General features: G+C 38.4%; 1 protein-coding gene across 2 annotated transcripts in view; it reads left to right on the top strand.

Moving 5' to 3' along the window:
- Positions 1 to 20430, top strand: part of bmp6 (bone morphogenetic protein 6) — a 33632-nt gene that overhangs the window by 2981 nt on the left and 10221 nt on the right. For both annotated transcript variants that reach the window (XR_013786140.1, XM_079447354.1), the window contains exons 2-3: positions 14926 to 15118; positions 20079 to 20227. Coding sequence is in view for 1 of the 2 variants with exons in the window: in XM_079447354.1 (XP_079303480.1) it covers positions 14926 to 15118; positions 20079 to 20227 (342 nt within the window). In the remaining variant the exon portion in view is untranslated. The remainder of the gene's footprint in view (positions 1 to 14925; positions 15119 to 20078; positions 20228 to 20430) is intronic.

The following is a 20430-nucleotide window of genomic DNA, read 5'->3' as shown; positions in this document are numbered from 1 at the left end:
CAATGTTTGAACTAGAATTACATGACTATACAGAAGACTTTTCTGTGATCCTTCATTAACCCTCATCCCAACCCATATGACAAGCCTTTGTGGTGTGAGAAACGTTGGTTTAGCACACAGCTCTTTTCCATGCAAGGAAAGCATGTAACAAACCAAAAAAGTCCATGTTTTATAGTTTTATGCGATATACTTTCTTTACGTGTAGCATCTTCATGTTTAACCGAGAACTATTACCAATGGCTCCTTTAAAATAGGAGAACTGTTAGGAAATCAAACGTGATGTTAATGGTTCGGAGCCGGGAAGATCTAATGCTCTTCTCACTTTTAATCTCGTTTTTTCCTGACGAGTCTTGCTGTGTTTACTGAAGGCTAGAGGATGCCATAAGATTTTCTTGGCACAGAGAATCTCAAGGAAACTCCCATCTCTTGTTTGCGCTGGTAATGTTGTGTGTTTGCCTTTATTTCTGGATAAAGGGGGATCTTTCAGTAATCCAGGGAAAATCCACAGGGGAAAAGGCATCCCTGTTTTCTCTTTTTGGGTCCATCATTACTTTTTCCACCTGGATCTTCTATGTTAAATCACATTTCCTCTCTCACACAAACACACACATAGATTTCAAACTTATTTGTTTTACACACAGCATGTTTAAAGTAGAACCCAGCTTAGTCTGGAACCACCCAGGTAAGCACAGGTACCGTAAACTTTGCTTTGGACTTGTAAAGCTATAAACGTGACCCGCACACAGTTTTAGGGGCTTTCTCTTGAGCTCAACAAGGTCTAGACAACGCTTGCTTCTTTTACTGTGTGAATCCCAGATTTAACAATGCGCTTTTATTTTGTTCTTCCCCCTTAATAACGTCTTTCAGTGCACTGAGCTCTGAATATGGCCATAAGTCATTTATTTTGCATCACGGTGTGTTCCTAAACCCACGTTTTATTATGCAATTAGTTTGCAACAATCCGTCAATAAATTGTTTGATGTTGGCAGGTTTTGCACAACATGGATGACCTCTTTTTAAAGACTGCCTGTGGGTCAGTGACTCAGGAGGACTGTATCACTTCTAGTCTGCATGCGGGTGTTAAGATGGAAATTAAGGAAGGAATTTGAGTTATGCTGTAGCTCTGTAGTGTAGGAAAGGGATTTTCTCGGGAGTGACTCAGCAGACAGATAAGAAGTGTTGAAAACACACCGCGAATGAGACTAATGGTAAGGTCCTCAGAGAATCTGCAGACTTCTTCCCATTTCATGACTGATTTCTGTATTCTGCGAAATAGACTCAAACATGTTGCACTTTCATTGTTACACGCTTAAAAATAAAGGTTATTTGATGCCGTAGAAGAACCTTAAATGGTTCCATAAAGTGCCTTTAATATTCAAAGAACCTTTCTGTTTCACAAAATGTTCTTTGTGGCGATAAAACATTCTTCAGATTATTAAAAGGTAAATAAGAGACCTTTGACCGAATGGTTCTTTGTGGAAAAAGTCGCTTTATATGGCATCGCTGTGAAGAACCTTTTAAGCAGCTTTATTTGTAAGAGTGTAAAAAACATTATAAAATTGGGTGGAAAAAAGAAATAAAAGTATCACATGAAAATCCAAATTTACTTTTGTAATCGCATCCTTAGTCCGTCTCTGCACTTTTAAAATTAAAGTTTCTGAAAGCATTTTTGGCAGAAATGCCATACACTCCCTAAAGAACACATTAAGGATCCTTAAAGAAGTAGTTTTTACTTTTTACTTTTATTTTTTTTATTTTTTAGGTTGTAGAACTGTTCACCTCCAAAAATATATATACGTATATTGTATTATATATAGAATTATACATTACATTTAATATTTCCTTTTATTTTGAAATACACTATAGGCTAGATAAAGGTAACTGGGTTGCTAACAACATGTCGTGCTGACATAAAAAAAGCACAAATGCTGTTAATGTTTCCATAAAATCTGGGCTTTAACTGTAATAAGCATTTGTTCAGTCAAAAGGAAATTCAGTTCAGCAGAGAAGAACGACTTTAAGAGTTTCAAAATTGTAATCTTGATATTGGGGAATATTTTGCATAACAATCTTTGCTTTGTTATACATGTTGCATTTTTTGTTTTATTGGAGGAATTCTTAGTTGGGGTGCCATTCCCAAAGATCACAAAACGAAACATTTTTGGACGGTGACTATCTGACAAGGAATGTGAGTTTTAATCTCAGTTAAACACACATGCTAATGTTGATGATTGTGGGGTCAGCAGATAAGCCTCTTCGAGAGAACATTCTCCTAGCTTCTGTCTTAACTGTGAAGTTCTGATACTATCTCTGCATCTCACGCCACAGCTGTCAGACATGCCCCCATGGCCGCAGTCGTTCCTGCGATCTGTCCTGAGGAATGCGGCGGCAGTCTCTGCAGGTAGCTTCTGCCTTTTACGGTCCGCTGTTATCAGAAATCATGTTCTGGATGTGATTTAGATTCTCAGAACAATGAGATGTGCGTGACGCTGCCTTTTGGCTGTGAATCTGTCAGATAAGATGGTGTTCATTGGACTGATGGATAAGGATGAGAGAAGATGCAGCAGAATCTGATTACGTTGTTGTTTAACGTATCGCATCCATGTAGGTATTTGAAAGTGTCACGTTAGCATCCACAGAATTATCTTAGATGCAAAACATACTAATCCTTTGGCAACAAAGGCAGCAAATTGTGTAGACAGCTCAGAGCGGCCTCTGACCACAGGGCTGACAAACTTAATGTTGTAAGATGATGATGCCGTACTGTATACGTACAGTTGTTTGTTTTGTGGCTCTCCAGTGTATTCAGCAGAATTTTATAACCACACATCCACCAATCTGGAGCATAGTACCACAAACACACGTACACACACTCCACCCATAAAGGAATGTTGCCCTGTGCCTACCACAACTAAATAAGAAAAGTATGACTTTACTTTGTCTCTTTCAAGTGTGTCTTTAAAGAAGTTCTGTGCAGTAGTCTGACCATTGAGTCCCGTCAGTCATCTCATGCATGAATAGCAGGTGCACACCCGTACGCAAAGAACATATGTATTCCTAGTAACTGACAGCATATTACAGAATGTTACATTACTAATATATGACCCTATATTGAATAGCAAATACGGAATTTGCACTTTTCATATAAAAAAAAGCAGATGAGATCGTAGGAAATAGGAATTCCATCTTGTAAAATAGTTATGAATTCCCATCTTCCCATATACGCATATAAAGATATGACATATTAAAAAAAAATGGGGGAAATTCGTGTCCATGAACACGAATGAATAGATGACAGTTCGTGACAATGGCACAAATTCCTGTAATAGTTGTGACATACTGGTTTTAAACCATAGCTATGATAAAGCAATATTTATTGCAATATGTATCAGGTTCATTATACGTATGTCAGATTCTACTAAACGTCAAATCTCTTTTAGCGCTTGTGTCTTTTTGTGATTTCAGTTTGGATGCAGACAAAGCAAGTCAAGTCAAGTCAGCTTTATTTATATAGCGCTTTTTACAATTTTCATTGTTACAAAGCAGCTGTACAAGAAAAAAATGACTATAAGTAAAACATAAAAGGTTATGGAATTCAAAACACAGGTCAAATATCAGACACACAATAAATTCCTATATGCAGTGTTAATTAAATAAGACTACCAAATTCTAGCAGCCCCCCCGGCCAGGCAAAACAGTGCAAAACAGTATGCAAACGGTGGCGAGGAACCCAAAACTCCATTGGAGGAGAAAAAAAACCTCGGAGGGAAACCAGGCCTAACCAGGGGATTCCAGTTCCCCTCTGGCAAAAACTGCAGCCTCTGCACAAGCTCAACAGTGCTTGCACAACAAGGCGAAAATAAAAAAAAATTAGATTTAAAATTATCATTAATAATCTAATAGTGGCTGAAGTTTTGTAGGGACGTCACTTCCTTCGTCCAGCATTTGTCAGGTCTAGGAATGGATTGCGCCCTGCCCGCTCCGCTCTTGTAACCTTGGAACAATGAGACAAGACTGGCTGAGAGTAGAGTACTGTTCTGCACTCTTTGATGCAACAAATGCATCAGTTGTTATTGGAAGTGTCCCTGGTTCCGGTTGATCTAACTAGTGCAGCCTAGATCTTTGAAATACATATATTATGATAATCTAGTGTATGCAAGATTAAAAAGATGCGTCTTTAGTCTAGATTTAAACTGACAGAGTGTGTCCGCCTCCCGGACATTGCAGGGAAGACTGTTCCAAAGTTTAGGCGCTAGATAGGAAAAGGATCTGCCGCCTGCACTTGATTTTGAAATTCTAGGTATTACCAACTGACCTGACGCCTGAGAGCGTAGTGCACGTGATGGACTATAATACGTAAGAAGTTCTCTCAAGTAGTGAGGAGCTAAACCATGCAAGGCTTTATAGGTAATAAGCAAGATTTTAAAATTTATGCGATGCTTTATAGGTAACCAGTGCAAGGTTGACAGAACCGGGCTAATATGCTCATACTTTTTTTTACGTGTAAGAACTCGAGCTGCCGCATTTTGGACCAGTTGGAGTTTTTGTAATAGGCCTGCAGGGCAACCACCTAATAGTGCATTACAGTAATCTAGTCTTGATGTCATAAAGGCATGTATAAGCTTCTCCGCATCTGATGATGACAGCATATGACGTAATTTAGATATATTTTTAAGATGGAAAAACGCAATCTTACAGGTTTTGGCGACCTGGTTCTCAAATGACAGAGTACTATCGAATATAAAGCCAAGATTCTTAGCTGAAGATGAGGGTTTTATGGAACATCCATCAATAGTTAAGCAGTATTCTTGGTTGTTACGTAGGGCGGTTTTCGGTCCGATAAGTAACACTTCAGTTTTGTCCGAGTTCAGTAATAAAAAATTGCTACTCATCCACTTTTTTATATCGACAATGCATTCCACTATTCGATGGAATTGCTGTGTTTCGTGAGGCTTCGAGGAAATATAAAGTTGCGTATCATCAGCATAGCAGTGAAAGCTTATTCCGTGTCGCTTTATTATATCTCCTAGGGGTAACATGTATAATGCGAAGAGCATAGGCCCTAGTACTGAGCCCTGTGGTACACCGTACTGGACTTGCGATTTGCGTGATACCTCATTGTTTATTTTTACATATTGGAAACGGTCGCATAAATAAGATCTAAGCCATTTCAAGGCTATTTCCTTAATACCGACATCATTTTCAAGTCTATGTAGGAGCATGCTGTGGTCAATGGTGTCGAATGCAGCACTAAGATCTAGCAGCACCAATAAGGAGATACAACCTCGGTCGGACGCCATAAACAGATCATTTGTAACTCTAATCAGAGCAGTCTCTGTACTGTAATGTGCTCTAAATCCAGACTGGAAATCTTCATTAATCTCATTCCTTTGGAGGAAGGAACATATTTGAGTTGAGACTACTTTTTCCAGAACTTTAGATAAGAAAGGTAGATTCGAAATAGGTCTATAGTTAACTAGTTCTCCAGGGTCCAGATGGGGTTTTTTGACAAGGGGCCTTATAACAGCCACCTTATATGCTTTAGGCACATGTCCTAATGTCAGAGATGAGTTAATAATGCTAAGTAGAGGATCTATAATTTCTGGGAGCATCTCTTTCAGAAGATTTGTAGGTATAGGGTCTAGCATGCATGTAGTCGATTTAGATGATCTAATGATTTTCGATAGTTCATCGTGATCTATAGTAGAAAATAAACGTAATTTCTCCTTAGGGGTGCTGTAGTAAGTCGTTTGTTCAGCGGGTTTCGCATCTGGTTGCATAGTTATAATTTTCTCTCGAATATCTTGGATTTTATTTGTGAAATAGTTCATAAAATCATCACTGCTATGCTGGTATACAGCATCAGAAGTCGCTGACGATTTATTTTTGGTTAATTTAGCCACTGTATCAAATAAAAACCTAGGGTTATGCTGGTTTTCTTCTATTAGTGATGAAATGTAGGCGGATCGAGACGTTTTTAGGGCTTTCCTGTATTTTTTTGTACTATCCTTCCAGGCAGTACGAAATACCTCTAATTTAGTCTTTTTAAAGTTGCGCTCCATTTTTCGTGCCGCTTTCTTTAGAGCCTGAGTGTGTTCATTTTTCCACGGTGTCGGTCTGTCATTTTTAATCTTCTTTAAGCGCAAGGGAGCAACTATGTCTAGCGTTTCCGAGAAGGTGGCATTAATATTTTCAACAGTAAAGTCAAGATCTTCAACGTTATTACTCATGCTAGAGATTTGAGACAATTCAGACAAATTATCAAGAAACGCACCTTTTATAGTCGAAGTTATTGTTCTACAATATTTGTAACTTGGAGTTTGATTTGCCACCATTGGGTATTGAAGCAAGCATGATACCAGATAATGATCTGAGATGTCTTCGCTCTGCTGAAGGATTTTAACATCGACCACGTTTATACCGTAAGACAAAATTAAATCTAAAGTATGATTACGAAGGTGAGTAGGTCCTGACACATGTTGACTAACGCCCATGGAGTTAAGAGTGTCTTTAAAAGCCATTCCTAAAGCATCGTTATCATTATCTACATGAATGTTAAAGTCACCAGCAACAAGGACTCTGTCTGCAGACAGTACTAGTTCTGATAAGAACCCACCAAAATCTTTAATAAAATCTGTGTGGTGCCCTGGAGGCCTATATACAATAGCCAGAATAAATTTTAAAGATGTTTTGTTCTTAATATTAGGTATTGATGCATCAAGTACCATGACTTCAAAAGAATTATATTTAGGATTAGACTTCTGAGAAATGCTAAAAGAGTTACGGTAAAGTGCAGCAACACCTCCCCCTCTGCCTTTTAGGCGAGGCTCGTGTGTATAATAGTAATCTTGGGGGACAGACTCATTTAACGCAATATAATCATCTGGCTTTAGCCATGTTTCTGTTAGACAGAGCATGTCTATTTTATGATCTGTTATCATATCGTTAACAAAAAGTGCTTTATTAGAGAGAGATCTAATATTTAGCAATCCGAGTCGTAACAGTTGATTATCTGTATTATGTTCATGTTTAGTTAGTTTAACGTTAAGTAAATTACCTTTGAGAGGTTTACGCTTTATTTTATGTTTACTAATCCGGGGGACAGACACAGTCTCTATTTTATGATGTTTGGGAGAAGGTATTATCGCATGTAGTGTATTATGTGTGTTCTGCAACGTGAGACGGCAAGCAGACCGTTGGTTAAGCCATTCAGTCTGCTCCCTGACCTGGGCCCCAGTGAGTCAAGTTTTAGCATTAAGACTATGTGCCATATTTCTAGAGAGTAGAGAAGCTCCAGCCCAGGAGGGGTGGAGACCATCTCTTTTCAACAGGTCAGGTCTGCCCTCAAAACTCTTCCAGTTATTTATAAAAACAATACCATTCTGCAGGCACCACTCAGACAACCAGCCATTTAGTGATGATACTCTGCTATGTATCTCATCACCACGATAAGTGGACAGTTTTGGAACAGTGCAGTAGCCTACTGTTCTGTCATTTGTATAATATATGCTGGATGAGTTTCAATGGAGCTTTAGGTCCATTAACGTTTACACATATAGCATGTGCAGCAACGTAGAGTTTCCAAAGGATTTCCAAGAGGCACAGAGGAAGAAATCTATTGAGGTGAATGTCAGAGGACACAGAAACAGAGCGAGAGAGAAAGAGAGAGAGAGAGAGCTTTTGGCTCTTATACTTGCTGCTCTGGAATGCAAGCCACCAATATTTTGACTTCTCCTTTGGAAACAGCTGCGTTTCCTTTTTCAAAGATATTTTTTCCTTATTTATCAGATCCCTTAGGGGAAATCCATCTCTGCTGTCTGACACAGACTTCCTCCTCTAAATCTGTGTTTCTGGCCAGCATTGAGCTCACACACACCTGCTGTAACACACACAGATGGCTCTAACAGGTCTCTCTCTGCCTGCAAGGATCACAACAACACAGACACACAGGTAGTGACGGTAACACAAGAGAGATGCATAAACACGCACAATACATCAACACACACTACACGTATATCTGCAGCAACATAAATATGTCACCTCGCACATGGCATTACAAAACAAAACAATGATCAATAACAGAAAAGCAAAAAGTGGACGGGTAGTTGGACGTTGTAAAAAAATACAGGTTATGCAATTAAGTGGTATTTGTTTGGCAAATACTATTTATATTGCTCATTTGGAAAATCATTACCCATTACTTTTATCCATAACTCATCCCATATATATATATATATATATATAGTATATCATATTATGATATGCCCGAGGTGAATCTACTGTATAGGTATAGTTGTAAGATCTATTGAATAGGAGATATCTATCATAGAGACTTGGGGGTTGGCTCTCTTATCTTACTATTTTGATGTTATTGTGTTTGTCTTTATTAAACTAACAATATTTGTTGTGAATATATAAGCATCTGTGTCTCTCAGAGTGACATCTTTAGGCTGATAGCATATTAAGACTGCACTCTTGAAAACCCTATTCAAACATTGTTTTTATAACTTCCCGAATGGTTTTGTCAGTGTATTATACCTTTATTAAAGGTTCCTTGCAGCAGGACAAGAATGGCAATGTTTATTTTCAATGCCGTTTCCTCTATTTCATGGAATTTCCGTCATATACAAAAAAAAACTGTTATAATATTTGTTGACAGGAGTTTGGCCCCCGCATCAGCACTCGAGAGAAAAGGGATTTGTTTCACGCTTGCTGGTGAAAGAAGGCTATTAGATTGTTAGTCTGTATTATGTCGGATCATAATTTATACTCTCAAAAGTCTTACACAAAGCAAGTTACAGTCGCCATTTGGGCCTAAATCACATGCTCATACAACATTCCTTTCTGTTTGGTGTAATTTTTGTACTGACACACAGGTATGGTCTTCTGACTGCTGCCATTCCACAAATGACCGCTGTCCTCTGAACTCCTTATATCTGCCAGGAGACTTTCATTTCTTTCAGCGTAGAGGTTCAGTGACAACAGAGAAAATGCTCTCTGACAGTTTGACAAAAATACAAATCTTATGAACAAGTGGCCCGACATACCATCAAATAATTAAACCTACCTAACTACAATAACAATGACAGTTATCAGTATAACACAGTGGTTTCCATTAAATTTGAGACCAAGTTCTTTGTAATTGTATGATTTAGACTTGCAACAAATAAACGTGATTTTTTTAAAACACCTTTTATAAATAGTCCCCCTCCATTTCAGGCCACAAAAAGGTTTGGGAAACAGCAACAGTAAGAGAATTAAAGGTCATGTTTAGGACTTTGTTGTTTATGTCGTTCATGTGAGTATCTTAAGTATTGATGCTCTGCCTGCCCTTCCGCAGCTGTCTTCCGCTTCTGCTCGTCCGCTCATTTTCATTCGTGAAGTAACTATGGTAAATTAATTCAAAAGCAAAGGAAATATCATTACCTTTTCCCATGATCTTTGAACAGATCTCTAAAGGTTTTCCATTGGGATTCATGTTTTTCGGAGTGTCTCTTCCCTAGTGCTTGTAAGTCATGTATGTAGGTGATGAATCTTTGTGACCGCGTCTTCACCAGGGTCATATGGTTTGCCATAAACTTTTGCACCTTTGCTGACCCTTACTCGGAGCTCTGACTCCTGTAGTGATGCCTTTGATGCTTTTCATGGGTCAGAGGCCTAGATCAGTTTTAGGAAATACCCAGGGAACTCTGTCTCAAAACTTTGCCACCTTACAGCTGCCCAACTACAAACGTCCATGACCAGCAAAACTTTGAAGCTAGATTCCTGGGAGGGCTGAAGTAATGTTCGTCACTGTTAAGATAACACATAGTTAGAAACAACAGGCAGTTTCCGCAAATAAGGCATCAATACAACATATTTGCATATTTGTTGAATTGATATATCTTTACATTAAAAGTAACAGAGCTCCTCTGCCAGGTTTCTAAATGTTTGACAAGCCCTTGAATTAAAGCTGTTCATTGTAAGTTTTTGTTTGCTAAAACCTGGTTTAACAAAATAGCAACATTTTGTTTCACACTGTACAACGTTGGCACCACAGTTCATCATTATGACTACACAAGCGATGTGCTACAGAGCTGGGTTTTAGAACCCAGAGTTCAGAGCTATAGTACACAATCTTCCAAATGAGTGAAATTTTGCTTAAAACAAGGTCGAAAGGTTCTACTTTTGGGAATAAAACTGAAATAGAAGTTGCAAGACAGTGTCAGAATAGCGTTATTGCCAAGTTTTGGGGAGCTTCGATGTGTCTTGCTAGATAATGTCCTTTTTAAAAAAGGGGGTAAAATATCATTCCGATGCCAAAAAGGATCAAAACTAAGCAGTCTTTGAAGCGCTCACTGCAAAGAAACATTTCATTACAGAAGCTGAAACAATTAAATTGTGGGGTAGAAGATGTGAACTGGGATTTTAAAGATAATTACATAAACACAGATGGATTCTTCACATGCCTGGCTTCACAGCACATTTTTACTGGTTAAGCTGAAGGAGACAGCTTTCAGATCAACTGTGTCTGACTGTTCCACGGGCTGCAGAGATGCAGAAAAATAATTGCAGACTGTGTTTGGTCAACATTTTTGCTCAAATGTTTGTGGTGACTGATTCTAGTTTGGGCAAAAATAATTAAAATAGCTTTTGATCATATGTGGCCCTGGACGACAAAACCAGTCTAATGGGTCAATTTATTGAAAATCTTTACTTTATCATCACCTGAAAGCTGAATAAACAAGCTATCTATTGATGTATGGTTTGTTAGGATAGGACATTATCAGTCTGATCCATCACCATGTGAACAACCGTTTAAAAAAATCTAAATATTGAGAAAATTGCCTTTGAAGTCTTTATCAGAGGGACTGTAGCAGGCCATCCACTCACAAAAAAAAATATTTCATTCAACAGTTTAAATACATCCATCCATAACCATCCTCAGTATTGTAGTTCAATATTGCTTTAAAATAGTATGGCGAAATAGTAGCAATAAAACACCTTCTTACTATTAAACATAGTTTAAAACTACTATTGCTACTTTGCAATTTAAAGAAAAAAAGAGAATTGATATGCTGAGAAATTGCATAAAAACGACTGATGCGACTTGAGTATCTCTCTAACTGCTCACCGCTGTTGGGCGAGCTATTTAAGTGATCATGTTAAATAGTCAGTCAGATGCAATTATCATGAAGGTAAGGCAGTAAATTAGACCAGTGAATGTAGCAGAAGGACAGTGTGTCCCTCATGGAACCGTGTCAGGCCCTTTTGAGCTTCGCTCAAGAAATATAGTCAGTCAGATGTAATTATCATAATGAGATATTTTGTCAGTCTATGCATCAACACATAATCTTTTTGCAGTAATGTAAAAATGTACCATAGTACCAAGACCTACAGTATGTCACAAAATCAAAGAAAACATTATTTCTAATATCACGATTCCATTACAATAAGTGAAATGTTCAAAAGCTACAGTGGTTCTTAAAATATAACAAAATACTTTTTATTCTTTTTATTTTAGGTTAAAAATTTGACCTGGTTATTTTTTAATAATGTTTCGTTTTGTGCCACATCATGTTTAGAAGCATGGAAATGTCCCCTCGATTGATGTGCATTTACAAATGTTAACGACAAATATTTTTTTGAGTTTATGCAATGAACTTTTACGAATCCAACTTTAAGTCGATCTTGATGAATGCTCATTGTCACCAATGTAAACATGACAGCTTTGTTTGGTTTTGCTGACCATTAAAGAATGCAAAAAGAACACTGTAGAATTAAACCAATCAGAGAGCGACTTCGAATCTGGTGAAGTGTTTCTGACTAAGTGTGTCGTTTGCATCAGACATTCAGCCATGGTCCGTGGGTGTGAAGTCTGAGACTGAGGATATGTTTTTTTAGGTCATGCACAAGGTTTTTTGTATGAACTGGAGTAAAAACTGCAGTTTATGTATCAATTGCAAAGCGTCTGAAATGCAGGACAAATGTAAGATTGACACAGACATACAATAAATGTAGCACCCCCTTAGACTCAAAGAAAGTGGATGTGAAGAGGCAAGGGTGAAAATGTGCTATTGTTTTTCTTTGTGGTGTTGGGAAAATGAATAAAGGAAGATGTGGTGAATGAATTAAATGCAAATTACCAGCAGGCTGCTTTAAGGGAGATGATGGAAAATATTTCATGTGCAACTCACAACTGACCACAGACCACACTGATGTCCATCCAGATGTCCTCTCTTCAGCTATCTCATTCTCAGTCTCTTCATTATAACTTGACGTGGTTACCATATCTTCTTCTCTGTAGGCCCCAACCCACTTGATTCTGTGCTGTGTGGGCTAATGACAATAGCACAGAAAGAAAGAAACAGATGTCACACAGGTGGAAATGGAGATCAGCCTCTGTTCTGTCTTTGTACATATATTTTATTTTCCGATGATTTCAGATAAATTCAAAGAACGTTAAATTTTACAGTAAAAATCTGTTAAAATACTATCATATGAATTGTTATAATTATATTCAGTTTATATCATGGATGGTGAGAGAAAATCCAAGAGGGTCTTTGCTGTATTTGGTGGGCAGGATTTTGATGAATGTGTGATTGAAGTTAGTTTCAGTAGGCGGGTATATAGGGTTATAAAATAACAGCCCTATATACAGTTATGACCCATAAAGTATACAGTACATGCACAAAAATGCCCCCCCATAATGCCTAAAATGTTGACATATTACCGTACATTGAATCATTTGCAACTACAGCTGGTTTTCCAACTTTAAATGTAAACTGGTTCTTACAATAGGCATACTTGTTTCTGTATACTAGTGTTTCTTATAGAACATTTCTTAATGTGTGTGACTTGCCCTGGATAACTGTCATCACGTTCTTCACCTCTTTTCTAGTGTGGGGGAAGAATATCTGTGAAGATGATGAAGAACGCCAACACTATGAAAGATATTCAATACTTATCACTTTGTCTCTTAAATGCCAATTTTCAAGCAACTCTGGACACATTTCTGTTTATTGTGTGCTCACTCAGCTATTGTTGTGGACTTCTCTGGCTCTATCCACTTTAAAACCACATCAGATGTATCAGATCATATGAGCTCTGTGGTTTTGGTCATGTTCCGTACCGTCAGTGCCAAGTGCTTGATATAAGTATAACCTATCATTCTGCAAGACTCCTTTTTTCCCCATTATGCTCTCAACAAGGGATCACAGCAAATTTCCACTTTTATAATAGTTATTCATAATAAGGCTTTGAAAGGTTGTGAAAATATTTGTACATAGGCAATGTATATCTTCTGTAACACCCTCATGGGTTAAGATTTCTGAGACCATCGGTTTTATGCAATGGAGGCAAAGTTAGCTTCTGATGATCTTTAATATATCTGTCATCTCAAATGTTTTTGTTACTTGTGGACAAGCTTCTGCTGTGAAGCACCTCTGGAAGTTGTTAATGAAGAAGTCTCAGCAACATGTGGATACAGTCACATTTAAACTTAATGTGCTGATGTGAAAAACATCACGAAGAGGACCTCTGGAAACGACTCTCAATATGAATTATGCAGGCGTATTGTGAATGAGAAAAAGCCTTGTGTGTGTGTTAAGCCATCACCATGTGAACCCAAAAGCTGGAACAGCACTAAAGCAAATTCTCCCTTTGCTTTTTCTTTTCTCTTTTGGGTTTAAGCCTTAAAGGAGTCAAAAGTGTGGGACCTGATGCTGCCGGCACTGTATTTTATACTTCACATGAAGGTTTTCCAAGGTTAGGCAGTCAATTAGATCAGTGTATGTAGCAGAAGGACAGGGTGTCCCTCATGGAACAGTGTCAGGCCCTTTTGAGCTTCTCTCCTGAGATTTGATTTTAATTGGTAACACATGTGTAAGGACAGCAGAGCAGTCTAACTCCCTGTTTGAAGACCTGAGGTCAGGAAAGATGCTGCCTTGTGACATTGAGCACTTTAAACATGTAATTTAATTCACCAAACCAAGAAAACTAAACTGATTATAAACCCTTGGTGATCCCTTATTTATTCTTCTGTTTCACAATTGAGTTAAATCCTTAACTATTTCAGGAGGAGGGAGGGCTGAGATGCAAGTGTGCGTTCTTCACCTAGCAAGGCATGGAAATACAATCAGAGCAGGACACGTTTCCCCTCAAGTGGGGTATCCGGCTGGACTTGTACTTACAGCAAGAAATATAGCCCATGGGCCGACTGTATTAAAAAAAAGAAAGGACTGTTGGTGACATGTGTGGGGAAAAACTACACAAGAGCATGACAGGGTTGTCGTCTAAAGAGAAGACACACTCTGGTTGCTGTTTTCCTCCTTTTCAGTATCCGAGTGGCTGCTAGCACTTAAAACTGTGGAGAATTGAAGTGCCATGATTGTGTTTTGCTGTGGAAACAGCTTGAATAAATAAAGAATTAGTATTCTACTAGAAATAGTGAATCATTATTATAGCACATGCACACGCACATCTGGTGCTCTGTGAAGTGGTTCTGTAATGTAAATGCATATGTATGGGCCATATGGGTGAATTAGGTCAGACGATTATAGACCATTATTGAGCACATTTCTTACCACTTCTTTATGATGTTTAACTCAATAAGAGACTGAAATGTAACTGAGGGCTATGCCGTTTATTTAATATTTACTTTTCATTTAGTGTCATAATAGAAAAATGTCTAAATATTTTATTACTTAACAGACATTTTACGAATGTTATTTATCGGGTAGCTTTCTTCCACTAGTAAACTTATCCTGACACCATGGATAATACAGTTACACGCCATGGTTTTCATATCGTGGCTTTTCTTATGTTGTCTGTTTTATCATGGCAGGGATAAACTATTCACATAAAAGCATCAAAACTATTACTGTATTTTTGGGGTGTTTTTGCCTTATTGGTACTTACATCATATTTCTTTGTGTCTTTGAACAGTGGAGTATGACAGGGAGTTATCTCCGCAGAGAAGACATCATAAAGAGTTTAAATTCAACCTGTCCCAGATCCCAGAGGGTGAAGCCATCACTGCGGCAGAATTCAGGATCTACAAGGAATGTGTTACCAGAGCTTTCCGCAATGAGACGTTCCTGCTTAGAGTCTTCCAGGTGGTTGGGAAACACCCAGACAGGTAAAAAGCAGTCATAATAAAAATATTCTATATGAATTTTTTTTTTCAAAAATCCATACATAGAAATTTTAGCACCATTCATTGGTGATATAATTTATGTCGATATCTATAGGATGTTGATGCAGATACAGTTGTAAACCATTGACTAATATGGTCTGATCTTTCACAATAAAAACGAAAATAATCGAACTGAACCAATAATACATAAACCGTTGTGTTGTAGACATATAGTATAAAGAAGTTTAAAGAAATGAATGTAGTAAATTTGGCAGATTCCCCTGTTGTAAGACAAGAAGCAACCTCCAAATGTTTTCTTCTGCTGCTTGAGAGAATATTTTGGTGTATGTGTTTCAGTTCATTAATATTGTCTTCAATCACACAGCCCTCTTCAGGTCTAACCATAACATCTTATTTGGTTTAAGATCAGGCCTGTAACCTCAGAAACACAAACCTTTTGTTAAGCAACCATAACGGTTCAGTAAGATGGTGGAAAAGGGGCTTATGATTTTTTTAATCTCCATGTGTTGTTGTTTCTCACATATTGAAACTAAGATTGAAAAATGTGTTAGTGTCCTCACACGTGAGATTGTGGCAGTAAAGAATACATGTATGCTTTCTTTAAAAAGGATCAGCTGTACTGTATGTCAGAAGACTGGACGAGGCAGCACGAATGTCTTTTTTTGTAAAATATTGTAATATAATGTTTGAGTGTAGATTGTGACTTTGTTCCTTTAGTGTGCTCTTCACAATGAGTAAATATAACCATGAGTATGAGTTAAAACGACTCATAAATAGTATTTTTATTGCTAAATAAACCTATAATGGTTTCGTGGTAAACGTTATAATTTAGGAACTGTTCAACTATAACAACATTGACTGTTCAATATTTATTTGTTAGTGCTTATCCTTGTTTTCCAACAGAGTAATTGACTGCGTGTTTTAAATCGGGCTCAGACGTCCTTCTCTGAACACAGCCGAGGTTGTCTAGCATGTACTTTATGTACACGTAGGCCTTGACCACAACGCACAACTGAAATAGCCTGAGTTTGGTGTCTAAAAAAGATCCCACCAACACACGCCAAACATTGACTTTGTGGGTGGGGGGAGGGATATCTCCTCAAGAAAGGCGAATGGCGTGACCAGTATAGTGTCATAAATAAGCCAATGAGCCTCGACTGTCAGGCTGGCCATATTTATGAAAAGCCACCAAACAATTCTGTATCAAAACAAAGATTTCAAACCCAAATTCTCTGGCTATATGAAGTACGTCTCTTACAAATTGTTTCATTTGGTATGACAATGTACGCCAGACGTTGTATCAGTAGGCCTACACCAAGCTTTACCAAGACCGAAAATGAAAACATCCCTTGCAGCGTTTCTATTCTGCCTGTAAATCGTGCTGATGAACAGATTCATTTATAAAGTTCTAACATCAATTACTGTGTTTATGGTTTGTGATCTTAAATACACTTTGCTTGGGGAAATGTGGTGTATCTAAGCTAAGCAGATGCACAAGATGGCTGATGGGAAGTCTTTAATCCGTGAAGCAAAAAAATAACTCGGTACTGTGTATCTGGCTGGATTTAGCCCATGCGGCGAGACGATTTGACCCAAAACAGCAGCATTTCACACCTAAAGTCAACAAGCCACACATAACCTCAAATGTAACGAAACAATAGTATGTATGTAATGTTTTCAAGTACTTCTTGTAGTATTGTGGCCCAAACTAGATAAATTACATGTTGGTGATGCTTGAAACAGCCTTTGAGTTTCTTGATGAGATGCGTGGTTGCAATGGCTTGCTCATTTTTGACAAAATGCTAATTTCAGGGGGATTAAAATGATTCAGTGTCAGCACAGATGGCATATATTGCTTGTAAAATAAAGATGACGTTTTGCACAGGGCGTTGCATCATCAACCCGATGAACCATCTATAAGTGTACAACTCGCTCACTCTGACTATTATATATATATATATATATGTACGCCAGACATATATATGCATGTACAGAAAAAACTATTGTTATAGACGAATTATGTCAAACTTAAAGCTTAAACGCTCATATCCTTTTAAAGCATTTAGAACTTTAAACACATCTCTTTTGACCTGCAATTAATTCCAATATCTCAAAGACTTTGACCGGTTACATGCCTTCATCTGGAAAGCGAGGTAGTACTTTTTCAGTTTAGGAACTTTTGCGGGTGGGACTTTGGCGCTATACATGTTGAGTGGTCGAGTTGATGCAGCATTTTGAATTGGTTGACGCGACGCAGCATTGTACACGGCAGCGTCACACAAAAGAGGAGGATTGTCCGTTGCTTTGTTACATCGTTTTACATCACCGCCCCCTCCTGGACTGGGAGGAGCCGTTGCGTGCAGTCCTACGTCACCAGACTGACTTTACAGTACTTTAAACTGGGATGGAAACAGGTCAGGGGGGAAATGTTCTTGGGACAAGTTGTTCCAGGTAATTTCAGTGGAAACTAAGTCTAAGCAGAATGATTGAGCCACCATTGCTGTGCATACACTCTGAGAATGTTTACTGTGAGTGTAAGAAGTTCAAGAACTGTCGACGTTTGAAACAACCTATGTTCTAAAAACAGCATTTGTGCAAAAACCATAGAAAAAAACAGTTTGCAAAACAAAAATACACTGGATATCAGTGGGGTAGGGTATCAGGGGTAGAGCACCTGGATAAACAGATTGCATATAGCCTCTAAACTTAAGCCACAAAACTGTATAAATATTTTTTGATTTATTTTTAAACCATATGCAGAAAACGGATAAAATACTGAAATCCTTTACGTTGTGACGTGGGCCACCATTTCTAGCTCTGGTTGTTTCAACACTTTTAGGATGCTGACCTAAGGCTAGTAAAAACTGGAACTTGGTCATGCGCAATAATATTGTTTAGAGACCATAGTTAACATTAGTATTAGCTAAATATGCAGAGATCTATCCTCCTAAAAACGTTACAACTTTATAGCTCACACAACACACCAAGAAAACTTCCAATGTAAGGGTTTACTTTTCAAGTGTCTTTCGTATGTTAAGTTGTATTGGCTGTAATAGTGCTTCTGTAGGGATAAAACAGCTCGGAGAAATATGTAAGATGCTCCAAGTATACAAACCAAACAACATGTATTTATCTTAACATCCCGGCAGTGCCAGGCTGGCACACATACTATTTCTGTTTGCTCACGAATCTATCAGAACCTTATGAACAACCTCATCCTGTCTGTCAGTCATTATTTTCATGTACGCCTGGCCTCCGTGGAAATTCCCGCTGAGGCATATGTTAGGATGATCCTGTATGCATGCACCAGCAGCATGAAGCTGTTAAACTAAAGGCCCGTTTTAACTGCAGCCTATGACAGAGGCAATAAATACGATTTATGTAAACAAAGCAGCCCTGACACATCCAGCTTTATTATTGCAGTTAATTTAATGTGTCTATAGGGGGCTGTACAGTGGGCCTTTTGGAGTCAGCAGCTCTCCTGTGGTGTCATTGAGACCTCGTCCCAGGTGAAGCTGTGTGACTAGTTGCACTAAACAGTATGAGTCAGCAATAACGTCACGAGTTTATGTTGAATGTGATGTGTGAACCACCGCAGGGAAGACGCTCATATGGAGCTCCTGAGAGAGCTGCTGTAATTAATGAGCAATAAGGAGGGGCTTCAGGGCCATTCCCACAACACCTGTGTGACCCACTGCTTTGATGTCACCCGGTTAGTGTGCACTACATCATGTAGTGTGTAATTACTGCATTGGGCACAGGCCTCCCTGTAGAACATTTACATTTAGTCATTTAGCAGATGCTTTTATCCAAAGCGACTTACAGATGAGGAAACAATGGAATCAATTATAACAACATAGGCAACAAAATACATAAGTGCATCAAAACTAGTCCATTAAAGCCTAGCTCAGTATACAAAGCTAAGAATAGTGAGGTTAGTATTTATTTATTTATTTTTTTAATAAGAAAAATTTGGTTAAATCTATCAGCGACGTGTTGACGGAAGAGAATGCTTTTCAGGCATTTTTTAAAGATGGCAACAGAGTCTGCTGATCTTGTAGCAGCAGGTAGAACATTCCACCAATGTGGAACAGATCCAGAGAAGGTACGGGAGAGTGACTTTTTTCCTTTTTGGGATGGTACCACTAGTCGTTGTTCCTTTGCAGACCGCAGGGATCTGGCAGGAACATAGATCTGCATTAGCGAGTGAAGATACGATGGTGCAGACCCGGTGATGGTCTTGTAGGCCAGGAGCATAGCGGGCGGCAACAGGGAGCCAGTGTAACCTGATGAAGAGCGGAGTTACATGCGCTCTCTTCGGTTCATTGAAGACCACTTCTTCCCGCTGCATTCTGGATCATCTGGAGAGGTTTGATTGTGCAAGCAGGAAGTTCAGCCAGAAGCGCATTGCAATAATCCAATTTGGACAAGACAAGAGCTTGGACTAGGACTTGGGTAGGGTGCTCCGATAGGAAAGGTCTAATTTTACTAATGTTGTAGAGGATGAATCTACAGGACCGGGTGGTGCTGGCAACATGACTTGTGAGGTTAAGCCGATCATCAATTACCACACCAGGTTTCTGGCTGTGCTGGACGGTGTAATAGGTGATGAGCCTAGTTGAATGGCAAGGTTGTGGTGAATCTTTGGGTTGGCTGGGATCACAAGCACTGTTTAACTCATTGCTGAAAGATAGTTTAATAGACTATGAATATTAAATAATGTTAATTGTCTGTTTTGTAATGAAGTGATCATAACTTGCTTAAAGAAGTTGAGCTATTGATGAGTTATATGAGTTGTGGGCTTTCCAGTTTTTGGAGATACTCTACATAGATAGATATCCAAATAGATCTATCTTTGGCCCAATACATTGTATACATAAACATATATTATGGACGTATAAATCAATAATGTCGTTAGTAATAATCTGGCTGTTTGTTGCAGGGATGCCGATTTGTTTCTACTGGAATCTCGCAGGCTATGGGCGGTAGAAGAAGGCTGGCTGGAGTTTGACATCACAGCCACTAGTAATCTCTGGGTGATGAACCCATATCATAACCTGGGTCTACAGATCAGCGTGGAGACTAGCAGCGGTAATACACAAATATTTTAAGTTCCAAAATGCGATAACCCTGTTTAAAGAAAATCTAAAATCATGTTTTATTATGTTATCATGTATTTTTTATTGTGTTTCATTGTATTTTTCATTTATTATGGCTTAAATCAAAACAAACCAACTGCAGTTTGACTGATATTAATTGGAATGCACAATAAAGTTATCTCATTTTGGAACCAA

This window comes from Barbatula barbatula, assembly GCF_947034865.1.
Source record: "Barbatula barbatula genome assembly, chromosome: 23".
In the NCBI taxonomy this organism is placed as follows: Eukaryota; Metazoa; Chordata; class Actinopteri; order Cypriniformes; family Nemacheilidae; genus Barbatula; species Barbatula barbatula.
The sequence above is the reverse complement of the archived record's forward strand: the minus strand, read 5'-3'. Positions and strand labels throughout refer to the sequence as shown.